This window comes from Heloderma suspectum, chromosome 1 (assembly GCF_057233095.1).
Source record: "Heloderma suspectum isolate Gila_16-S chromosome 1, 16-S_ref, whole genome shotgun sequence".
Classification (NCBI taxonomy): Eukaryota; Metazoa; Chordata; class Lepidosauria; order Squamata; family Helodermatidae; genus Heloderma; species Heloderma suspectum.
In genome coordinates, this window is record NC_139458.1 from 22,302,369 (window position 1) to 22,314,908 (window position 12,540).

General features: G+C 46.5%; 1 protein-coding gene across 1 annotated transcript in view; it reads right to left on the reverse strand.

Annotated features, from left to right (window-relative positions):
- EXOC3L4 (exocyst complex component 3 like 4) overlaps positions 1-11,504 on the reverse strand; it is a 94,049-nt gene extending 82,545 nt beyond the window's left edge. The window contains exons 1-3 of the mRNA XM_084826658.1: positions 11,283-11,504; positions 8,338-8,423; positions 4,568-5,031 (exon numbers count right to left, since the gene is read on the reverse strand). Of these exons, the coding sequence (XP_084682784.1) occupies positions 4,568-4,991 (424 nt within the window). The 5' untranslated portion in view covers positions 4,992-5,031; positions 8,338-8,423; positions 11,283-11,504. The remainder of the gene's footprint in view (positions 1-4,567; positions 5,032-8,337; positions 8,424-11,282) is intronic.
- Positions 11,505-12,540: the final 1,036 nt, after the last annotated feature.

Below are 12,540 nucleotides of genomic sequence, written 5' to 3' on the forward strand. Positions count from 1 at the left end.
TGACTCTAACGAGAAAAGGAGTCCAAGATGGGTGGGAGCTTTTAAAAAAGGAAATTCTCAAGGCACAATTACAAACAATTCCAACAAGAAGGAAAGGTAGCAGACAACAGAAGAAGCCAATGTGGCTTCACAAAAAGCCTAGAGATGACCTGAAAACAAAAAAGGACACATATAGGAAGTGGAAAGAAGGCCAAATAACAAAGGAAGAGTACAGGCAGGTAGCACAGGATTGCAGGGATGGCGTCAGGAAGGCTAACTACGCTATTAGTTCATGGCTGGGTTAAAAAAAAAAAAAAACGCATACACAAATGGCGGCGGCTACAGCCGCTACACTATTTGCGTTCCCCTTTATTTTCGCCGTCATAGTCTATGTAAATATTTATGTAGACTAAGACGGCCAAAAATAAGGAACGCAAATGCCGGCGTTCTGCAAATGTTGCAGAAAACAACAGAATGACATTTAATAGGGATAAATACCAAGTTCTGCACCTATGAAAAAGAAACCAAATGCACAGTTACAAGATGGTCAATACGTGGCTCAACAACACTACAAGCGAGAAGGATCTTGGAATTGTTGTCGATCACAAGCTGATGCTGGGAAAGACTGAAGGCAAAAGGAGAAGGGGACGGCAGAGGATGAGATGGCTAGATAGCATCACCGATGCAATGAATATGAACTTGAGCACGCTCCAGAAGACAGCGCAGGACAGGAAGGCCTGGCGTGCTATGGTACTTGGGGTAGGGTTGGCGGAGAATTTCTCCCCGAAACTTCGGCGGGCCGAGCGCCAACGTGTTCGGCCCCCCGAACAAGTTTCGGGGAGAAATCCTCCGCACCCCCCCCCCGGGACAGGACTTACCTTCGCCGAATGTCCCTCCCGGCGGCGGGTCCGGCCGGCGGTTCGGCGGGTGTTTGAGCGGGGCGGGAGCGGCAGCCGGTCTTTTGACCGGCTGCCACCGCCGCCATTGCAATGAAAGAAAAAAAACAACAACGCCCCCTGATAGGCTACGTGACGATTCACGTAGCCTATCACAGCTAGATTTGCAAAGTCAGCCGTGATAGGCTATGTCAATCGTCACGTAGCCTATCACGGGTGACTTTAAAAAAAAAAAAAAAAGTGTGTACGGATAATGGCGGCCCCCATAGGGAGCCGCCATTCCTGTTCCTTATTTGGTCGCTGTAGTCTATGTAAAGATTTACGTAGACTACAGCGACTAAATAAGGAACGCGAATGGCGGTTCCCTATGGGGGCCGCCATTCGCGTACGCGCTTTTTTTTTAAGTCACCCGTGATAGGCTACGTGACGACTGACGTAGCCTATCACGGCTGACTTTGCAGATCTAGCCGTAATAGGCTACGTGAATCGTCACGTAGCCTATCAGGGGGCGTTTTTTTTTTAAAAAAAACTTTCGCGTTCGCGGCCGGGCGAGGCGGGAAGCCTCCTCCCCGGCCTGAATTTCGGCCGGGCCGAGGCGGGAAGCCTCCCCCCCTGGGCTGAACTTCGCGGAGGGACCAGCGAAGCGCCTCCCCCCCACCGCGAACGTCCTTCGAGGACAGGTAAGTGACTTTCGTCCACCCCTAACTTGGGGTCACGAAAAGTAGGACACAACTGAACGACTGAACAACAACAACAACAAATTTTGGGCTGCATTAATAGAAGCATAGCTTCCAAATCCCGGGAAGTACTAGTTCCCCTCTACTCAGCACTGGTTAGGCCTCATCTGGAGTACTGTGTCCAGTTCTGGGCACCACACTTTAAGAAGGATGCAGACAAGCTGGAGAGGGTTCAGAGGAGGGCAACAAAGATGATCAGGGGACTGGAAACAAAACCCTATGAGGAGAGACTGAAAGAACTGGGCATGTTTAGCCTTGAGAATGAGAAGAGAAGACTGAGGGGAGATAGGATAGCGCTCTTCAAGTACGGAAAGGTTGTCACAGAGAGGAAGGCCGGGATCTCTTCTCGATCATCCCAGAGTGCAGGACACGGAATAATGGGCTCCAGTTACAGGAAGCCAGATTCCAGCTGAACATCAGGAAAAACGTCCTGACTGTTACAGCGATACGACAATGGAACCAACTACCTAGGGAGGTGGTGGGCTCTCCCACACTGGAGGCGTTCAAGACGAGGCTGGACAGCCATCTGTCAGGGGTGTTCTGACTTGGCTTCCTGCATTGAGCAGGGGGTTGGACTCGATGGCCTTGTAGGCCCCTTCTAACCCTACTATTCTATGATTCTGTGATTCTGTGATTCTATGACACCTTCTTCATTAGACCCAGCTTGCTTCACTCTCCCGCACTGTTGTTGCTCTTCCCCCTTATTCTAGCTTACCAACAACCCTGCAAGGTGGGCTAGAACAAGAGATAGTGGCTGGCTAGGTGGGAGGGAGTACTATGGAAAACCACCTCAGCATTACTGCCTTATCTAAAAGCAACTCCACATCCCAAAAGGAAACTATTAAAAATGACCATTCCAAGCTCTGTTGTTGTGTTGTTCAGTCGTTCAGTTGTGTCCGACTCTTCGTGACCCCATGGACCACAGCACGCCAGGCCTTCCTGTCCTGCGCTCTCTCCCGGAGCGTGCTAAAGTTCATATTCATTGCATCGGTGATGCTATCTAGCCATCTTATCCTCTGCCGTCCCCTTCTCCTTTTGCCTTCAGTCTTTCCCAGCATCAGGGTCTTTTCCAGAGAGTTTTCTCTTCGCAGAAAACTCTTCCAAGCTCTGTATGATGAATTTATTCAGGGGAGGAGAAAAGGCACTTTTAATACCCATTGAAATCCTAACTGTCAAGCCTTTCTCCTGCATGGCTGAGAAGGGAGACTCCCCCATCCACCCTGGGAGGAAAAAAATCCATCAATCTAGTGAGCAAAAGAGAGTCAGTGAAGTCAATGGGAGGGGGAGGTTCAAAGTAAATGCACTGAAGAGAATGGGAGACCTTAACACTGCTACTCTAAGTAGATTTACAATGCACTCATATGCATGCCTACTCAGAAGCAAGCCACACAGATTTCAGTGGCACTTACTCCCAGGAAAGGAAAGCCTTACCGCCAATGAGTTTACTCAGAAGTAAGCATTGCTGTGTTCAAGGGGATCTTGAGGCCCATAGTAGAATGGGAGAGAGGCAGAAACGGTCACTGGAAGCCTGGTCAGTGACCTGCCCCCACCCTCCCACTGATTTGTTGTCATGACAATGTTATTCAACACTGCCCAGCAACACCCCCTAGCACACGCCCACACAAAGCGGGACAAAGTGCTAAAGGGGAAATACACAGTGGGGAAATGGCGATTTCAATCGCAAGCACAGAAAATGCTGGGTTTTCCCCATTCTCAGATAACATGGGAAGAGGGAGGGGAAGTTTTGAGATAGCAGCAGGAGAGCAGCAGCATCATTTAAAGCCCCTGGGAAAACCAGTGATTACAGAAGAACGGTCCTGCTAAAAAACCAAGGCGTGAGAGCCTCAGTAATGCTTGGTGTCTTGCAGCATTAGAAAGATTACTGAGGTTATGTATATGCATTTGGAACACTCCAAAGCTGCTACTTCCTCTGTAATATCACTATTATTTATTTTATTGTTTTAATAATTTAGATCAAGGGTGGTGAACCTGTTTCAGCCCAAGGGCTGAACTCAATTTTGGAGAAGCTCTCGGGAACCGCATTTCTAGTGGTGGGCAGGGCAGAAGGCAAAGAGGGTGGAGCCAAAGGCAAAGGGGGTGGGGCAAAATACAAAATCACCAGCATATTGTAGCTTAAAGCTCTTACTGCCAGTAGCCTTAGGAGAAGCATTCAACCTTTTAAAATGGGGGAAAACTGCACAGAAGCCAAAAAAATCACCAAACCACTGGTGGGGGAGGAAAGGGGGAGTTAGGGGAAGGGGGGGGCCATTTGGGGAAGCCCAGGGGGCTAGATTTGGACCCCAGGAGGGCCACATTTGGCCCCAGGCCTGAGGCTTCCCAATCATGACTTATATCCTTTTTTCATTTTCAAAACTAAACCCGAACCCGCTTATAGCATAAAATCAAAACCAAACATCGTATAAAAACATTTAAACAGAAAATTATAGCAGGAAATAAAACAATACTAAAAAAAAATATCCTCCCAACTGGAAAAGGCCCAGTAGCAACAGACAACAATAACCAGCAGTCCCCCTTCCTGCTAAAAGATTGAGCCAAATCTAAAAATAAAGTGGTAAAAGAACCAATTTAGACAAAGGCTTTCTGAAAAAGTCAGGTCCTGTCCTGGAGCACGATGTTGCGGCCTCACAAACAACTCTGGGGCAGACCTTCCATAAGGATGATGCCACCACCAAAAAGGCCCTGCTCCTGGTAGATGTCTGCTGAGCCTCATTTGGCAGTGACACCCGATAAATCTGCTATTGACTGAATTTAAAATTAAAGCACGGCCCCTCAACCCAATTTCACAGCTTTGATTTGGTGTGGTAAATTGGCCTGCATTTTATGCTGAAAGAATTGCACACCCATTTTTCCAGCCCCACACCCACCTTTTCAAAGCTAAAGAGGTCAGGAAAACCCAGAAAATAGTACTAAGTAAAAGTATCTTTCATTCCTTACCAGACAGTGCCTCTTTGTGAACACAATCTTCTTCTCCAGATTCCCCACCCTTCTTTGGAATACTATCATTTTCCTTACTGGAAATGAAGCTTTTCAGTGAAAAGCTCCTACTGAATCTGGAGAGGCCCGACTCCTCCATCGATTTCCGTTCAGGTTTCAATGAAAATCTCCTGCTGAATCTGGAGATGGCTGACTCTTCCATCGATTTCCGTTTAGATTTTGATGACGCTCTCCTGAAGCTCAACCTTGCGATGAGACTCCTGCTGACACTTTTGGTTTCATTTTCACTTTGATTATTCAAGGGTGGAGAATCTTTGGAAAGATGCCCATTTTCACTCTCCGTGCATGTCACTGGAGATGTCGGCTCTGATGGCAACTTGGTTTTCCCATCAGCCTCCCTTTTTTCTGTTTGATTTTCATCCATGTTAGCTTTGCTGCAAACAGTGCAGATGTAGAGACTGCAGCTACCGCAGGGGAAAATGTGCCAAGAAGGAGAGGAAGGGTTAAAAACTGTTGGAAGGGTTCAGGACCAGGCTGAGACAGTGTCATACTGGGTGCTTCCAGTTGGAGGGCTCCTAGCATTACCTCTCAAAAGGCATGGATAAGAAAATGATGGCTCAGGCAGAATGTTTGAGGGCCTGCTGCCTTATGCCATGGGATTCCATGTGCTACATAAGGATCTTACTGCTAGACAATGCCCACGTTATTATAGTGCCTGACACATCTGCTCCTTCCAGGCCCCAGAGTAGTGTTTGGGGAATGGCTGCAGCTGAGGAGCAGAACACCAGGTTCAATCCCCAGCATCTCCAGATAGGGCTGGGAAAGGCCACCATCTGAAACATGGAGAGCAGCTGACAGTCAGTGTAGACAATACTGAACTAGATGGACCAATGAACTGACTAGAGGAGGGGTGCAGAATTCCTGGCCTGTGGGCCAAATCTGGCATGCTGGGCTTTACCATCTGGCCCACAGAGCCTCCTAGGGCTCTGCCCCCTGGAGGAATCCTCCAAGAAGTCATCCCCAGGTTATCTCCAATCTCATTGGAGATAACAGCAGAATGTGAGCAGTGGGGACTCTGCAGGCAGTGGCAGGAATGGCTGTTCTTCCTGATGCCAGTGGGGTAGCTTTTTGTGGTGTCCACAGGGGTGGCACACAAAGCCAAGGACTCAGCCAATGGCAGGAAGAGCGGTTGCTCCTCCCAGCACCGGCTGATTCCCTTTCACTGTGCCTCACCCAGCAGAGAGAAGAAGAAAAAGGAGCAGGGGATGGTGCAATGACACCAGTGGGTGTGGTCATGTCCCCTGATGTGATGTCAGGGGGTGGGACCAAGACCACTGATGTCATCTAGCCTATGGTGGGCCTGCTAGGGGGCAATTTAGCCCCCCACCTTAAAAGAGTTTGGCATCCCTGGACTAGTGGTAAGGAAGTTTTCTATGTTTAGGGAAAGGGCTGTAGCTCAGTGGTAGAGCACATGCTGACATGCAAAAAGTTCCAGGTTCAATCCCTACAAAAAGGAAAGTTAGCTGTGTTGGCCATAAGAAAAATTCAGAAATCCACATTAGCGCAACACCTGTATTAGGCCAACAAAGGCCACAAAACAATGTGCAAGCTTTTGAGTTCTCCAGAACTCTTCTTCGGGCTAGATGGGAAAGAAAGTGGGTGGGAGGAGCACTATTTTGGCTGGGCCTAATATGGAGATTTGGTTGGCTTAATAAAGGTCTTGCCCTAATATGGAAATTCAGTCTGTGGCATCCCTGGGTAGGGCTGGAGCAGGTATATACTAAAACGAAGGACAGGAATATTCACTGGAAACAATGGGAGCTATCTGAAAGAGGATGGCCATGTGCACTCTTTTACAGAGAACAGTCCTCAATTTGAAGGTGTCCTCTGTTTGAAGGACTGTCTAGTCCAAGTCTAGTGCAAAGATAATGAACCATCAGAAAGGAGAGCTGGCCCTTGAAGTTGTCCATCAACAGTGTCTAGACAGCAGACTGAGTAACCAGGCACACAGGTCACACAGTCTTCTGCACTATGGTGAGATGTACTGTATTTCAGTTTAAATTATAATAATTATTTTTAAATTTGCATCTACACCTAGAAATTATCAGATGCAAATTTTATGCAATCCGGTGTCCTCTTTTGTCATCTTTTTTTGGTGCCCACCAAAAGCCCACAGGAATTAATAGGAACTGTGAATGCCAACCGGCATAGCAAGGCTGCATTGAAATACATGCAAGCTACAGATAAGCTTCCAATAAAGCAACAAATGGATTCTGCATGGGGATGGAATAAGATCACAGGAGAGACCGCATTAACCACTGTGACAGGGAGAAAAAATGGGGAATAACAACAACAGACACTGAGTGACTAGAGTGATGGCCCCCAGGAGTAGAATGACAGACCCAGAACTAGGGATGTATGGATTTTGTTAAACTGTTCCATCTGTGTTTTGCAGATTGACAGGCGTCTTTCTTTCTGACATCTGCTCATTGACAGAATCGGATATTTTTAGGGATGTACAAGAATTTTTTCCACTTGTGCAAGTGTGCATTAGCACTCATGCGCATTAGCACAAGTGCACATTAATGCAAGTGTGCATTAGCGTTCATGTGCGCTTGCACAAATGCACATTAGCACAAGTGAGAATTTGCACAAATCCTCCCCAGTAAAAAAAACAACAACAACACTCTGCAAGTCCATGGATTCTATGCAACTCGGAAAAAGCTGGTGTGTTGAAGAATCCGCAGGTTGGATTCACAGAAATCCAGACTCATTTGAATCCATTGTGGGTTTCTCCAACATCCCTACCCACCACTGGAATGGCAGGCCCTGGGGATGGGATAACAGAAGCAGAATTGGAATGATGCTGGTCATCCCAATCTCTCAAAGTTGCCCATCCTGACAATGTGGTTAATCCCTACGACCCACTCCATTTCCCCTCAGGATCCATTCCTGGCTTTCCTTGTAGCTTGCATTATTTCATTGTAGTCTTGGCATGTCAATGGGCATTCTCACAGCTTCTGTTATTTCCTAGAGGTGCCTTGATCGCTCCCCTTGTTTCCAGTGGGCATTCTTGCCATTCATTTTAGTATATTCAGGGGACTGGAAACAAAGCCCTATGAAGAGAGACTGAAAGAACTGGGCATGTTTAGCCTTGAGAAGAGAAGACTGAGGGGAGATATGATAGCACTCTTCAAGTACTTGAAAGGTTGTCACAGAGAAGAAGGCCAGGATCTCTTCTTGATCATCCCAGAGTGCAGGACACGGAATAATGGGCTCAAGTTACAGGAAGCCAGATTCCGACTGAACATCAGGAAAAACTTCCTGAGTGTCAGAGCAATACGGCAATGGAACCAATTACCTGGGGAGGTGGTGGGCTCTCCCACACTGGAGGCCTTCAAGACGAGGCTGGACAGCCATTTGTCAGGGATACTCTGACTTGGATTCCTGCATTGAGCAGGGGGTTGGACTCGATGGCCTTGTAGGCCCCTTCCAACCCTACTATTCTATGATTCTATGATTCTATATGAAGAAAGGCTCCTATGTGAAACTGTGGAGAGCTGGTGGTAGTCAGTGTAGAGATAATTCTGAGTTAGATGGTCAATGGTCTGGCTTGGGTAAGACAGTTTACAGTGTTCTTAGAAAACATAGCAGTCCCTGAGAATACAGACACTAGCCATCTCTGCTCGAACCCATGGCAGTTATATAACAGTGTTCAACCTTCTCCTGGGCCAAATGTATTCATTGCTGCAACCAAGCGTACCCCTTACCTGCTAGAATGATGGCATTCCCTCTCCACAGTGTAAGATACAGGCAATATAACTCTCTTCCTCTCTATTGATGGGTTTGAGTGAAGCTGATGATAGAAAATTGTCAAGGGTATCAAACAGGTCAAGGCAAGTCTGAGATAGATTTTTTGCTACACCGCTTATTGGTCGGATCTCGAGAGTCAAGCCAGTACTTGTGTCTGGCCCATAATGTGAACCCTCATTAGTACGTTGTGCCTCGGTTAAAGGGGGGGATCCACAGTTACTCTATCGCTTAAGTTTCCGAAATCAGAAATGCTTGGATTGCCATGGTTACCACGCTATAGATGGAAAACGTGCATTGCAGTCCTTTCCCATAATGCTGCGTTCGCTAGGCCAGATGGGGCTTCTGCGTTTCCAATAATTATGTAGAAGAAGGGATTTGGAAGGTAATGAAAAGCCACAGCTACCAAGATTTCTTCTAACAGGTACAAGAGGCTTGTCCTTAATTGCATCTGGCCACCCTACCACCCTCCTTTCCCCAGTATGTGTAATTATAAGGTTTCCAACTCCGCCCCCCCCAACAGAGTTTTGTGATAGCTCAAACTGCTTTTAGCAGTTGCATCATAGGCTAAAATTCAATAGGTAAAGCTTCCCACTTCTCACTGCCATCTATCTCTGCCATGGAAAGCCTCACCTCTAAATGTCTATGTGACAAACAGTTGTTAAAGACACAGGAGCCCTGCCAGATTTTTTTCTTTCTTTTTGGCAACTTTAGTCACAATATACCCAGAGGAGAAGCAGGGATGTGGGGGGAGAGAAGCAAATTACAGCTTTTTAAAAGTGATTGCAAGATGCATTTGGAAGGACAGGGATCTGAGAAACTCTTGGCTGTGGAGATGGAAGAAAGTGCTGACTGGGGTAATAAGGTTTCCATTCCCCATGTAACAGCGGTAGGCCGGAGAACCTATCACACATACCATCCAGCCATGATTATTCCTCAGGTGTTCATTTGCTCCATCCAACAAACTGGCCCTAACAGATGGAATGATGACTATTGTGCTAAAAACGTGAATAGATTTATGTTCTATGTATGCAGCCCAAAAGCAAAGATCTCTTTGCTTAAAAAAAAAAAAATGTAGAAGACATAGAAGATGCAGTTAACATATAGAAGGTTTGCATGCCAAAAGCACAAATCCCTTTGGTGGTACGTTCTTTTCAGGGCGATTGCTTGTCCTATGCTGATAAAACATTGCTACAGTAATAGAAATAACCAAACAGAGTATCTTAAAATATGCTTCCTCCACCCTCATATCCAATTTAATTTGAATATATCTAACAGGAAGAGGGGGTGGCTCATATCCACTGAGCTGAGTAAACAAGCACACCCCAACTCAAACAAACATGTTGTTGTTGTTGTTCAGTCATGTCCGACTCTTCGTGACCCCATGGACCATAGCACGCCAGGCCTTCAAACATAGCAAGACACAACATAGCAAGACACAATATCACACCAAAGTATATTTAGAAAAGTGCAAATATACACAAGATATACAAAAATATTCTTCAAAAATGGACATGTACATACAAACTATACAAAGTACTGTATACAAATGAATATATATAGAGTGCTGGCTGCTATCTCTGTTTTGGAATCTTCCTCCATTAAAAAAAAAAAGATTCACACATTGTATTGTCCAACATTGATTATACAAATTGGCCTTGTTCACCCATAACAGCAACCCATTGGTTTAAAAATGGGAGGCTTTGTGAGTTGTAGTGCATGATGTCTGAACCTGGACCACTGGGTAAACGACCCAGAGGTTAACTCAAAAACAAGCCATGAGTTAACCACTGGATTGTTTAGTCCCTAAACAACCCACTGGTCCAGGTTCGGACGTCACACTCTACGACCTGTGAAAGAGCTGATGTGGAGTAAAAGTGGGCTGTCTTTGGAGGGTACCCCTAGGTAATCATCTGCAGTAAGGGGGTGTCCCTGGAGATTGCCCATGGTACAGGTGATTTCCGGGGCACCCATTCCCACAATGCTTGGCTCTCAGGAAGGACCCCTCAGAGCCAGATACTTGGGTGTGGCTGCCTCTCTGAAGAATCACGCCGGCTACTTTTCTGGCTGATGTGGCTCTTCAGAGAGCTCACCTGCCTGCTTGCTCACTCTGAGAGGATCCACAGAGCAGGTGGAGGCAACAGGATGGGTAGGGATGGAGGAGGTGGGAGACACGGTGGCAGGTCCTCCTAGCAAGGGCGGGGAGCATCCAATTTGCCACTCCTCCCGCTCCACTGCCTGAGATGGGTGCTTCACCCTGCTTCATGAGAGGGCCAATCTTGGGTTTCTAAATCGATGGGTCAGTTACATACAAACCAGGTCATTGTCTGGATTACACGCAGTCACAAAGGTCATAAATATCCCCCAAACAGGCTTCATATGAGTGCGGAATACTCAAGGCCAAAGAACAGAAAGGCCTAAGACTCCATTTTCTAAGACATAAATTGGGCTCTTGCTCTTCTAAGATATTGAAGACAGTTCAGTCCGCTATGGGTAGGGACTTAATGGTCTTCTGGAGGCCTCTTTAAAAGGCCATGTGTATTAGGTCAGTTGTGAAGCAACCTCCTCCAACCGCCCTTCCCTGCTTTAAAACTGCTTCCTCGTTCCTAATATGTTAGAATAGCAACAACAAAACTGTTTGCCAAACCCGATTTAAAAAAAAACACAAGACTCTGAGTATATGCAGCTTTACATTTTAAACTCATTTATATCATAGCACCATAAGTACAAAAATAAAATGGAGTTTGCTACTGCTGCTCTTATCATCTGCCACTTTCTGGGTGGTTATTTCTGGGAGCCCTGGACTGCAGGGCCCCAGCTGAACCATTGCAAAAGAGTACCTTGTTTTTCTGGCAGGTAAAGCACCAACCACGGCCCTCAGATTGTGGTGCTTAGAGACACTCACCTGGCTTTAATGGGCAACTTCTCTAACTCTCCTTAGTTGTCAAGATACCTTCTCCACTGAGGCTGGATGAGATGGGATCTTCTTTGGCTTTACAAAAAGTAACAGAAACCTGTGTGTCATGTAACAAATAAAGCTCGAATGTATTAGACCAAAACGAAATCCTTTCCCCCTTTGGAACTCCTTTTAGTGTTCGCTAGATGAGGAAGAAAAAGAAAATACTCCGATTTCACTTTCTCTTTCTTCCTGTTTGCAAAAGAAAATGGAAGGCCAAAGAACACGTACAAAGGTCCTGCTGGGGAAATTCCATATGGGTGATTAATGATTTACCAAGCGGAGCAGAAGAAAAGCTCTGAAACTTTGCATAAAGGCTTATCACGCAGCACAAGGTAAGTTTTAATTTAAGTTCAATGTTGAAAAGTTAGCCAACCACATCTGAGGGGATTACTCTCTAACAGGGCAGCCCTACCATTGGGCAGAGTGAGACAGTTGCCTTAGGGAACAGAGGCTGGCAGGGAGCAGGTAGAGACGGAGTGAAGTGTTGAAAGACAGAGCTGCGTGTGCAAGGTGGCTGCTTATGAATCACCAAAAAAGAGGAAATGCATCACCAAAAAGGACAAAAGAAGACAGTGGTTTGCATGAAATTTGCACATGCTAATTTATATGTATAGATGCCAATTTAGAGATAATTATTGTGCTGTATTTCTATTTAAAGTATATCTCACTACAATGTGGAAGACTGTGACCAGGTGACCTTGGGTCTGCCTGTCCAATCTGCTGTCCAGGTGCTAAGTGGTGATGGGCAACACTTCTTACGGTTCTTTAAACCAGACTTGGACTGGACAGCCCTTCAAACAGAGGACGCGTTCAAAGTCAGGGTAGTCCTCTGGCAGCCCTTCTCACAAAGGACTGTCCCCTGTAAAGTAGGTCACATGGCAGCCCTAGAGCTAATACACCCCTGTTCTCTGTCACACGGTGTTATGAGGATTCTACGGCAAGTACCATACAGCCCGTTCCTATAATGGTTTTTTTTCTCCATTTTTCAGCAGTGGAGGGAAGGAAAGGGTTAAAGCTGTGAGTGAGTAGCTGTGTGTGTGTGTGTGAGAGAGAGAGAGAGAGAGAGAGAGAGAGAGAGAGAGAAATAACTGTGTCTGAGTGAGTGAGTGAGTGAGTGAGTGGCGGGGGGGAGAGAAGTGACTGGATGTGAGGGAGGGTAGTTTTATGTGTGAGAGGGGAGCATAGGGGGACCTTGGGCCCTGGC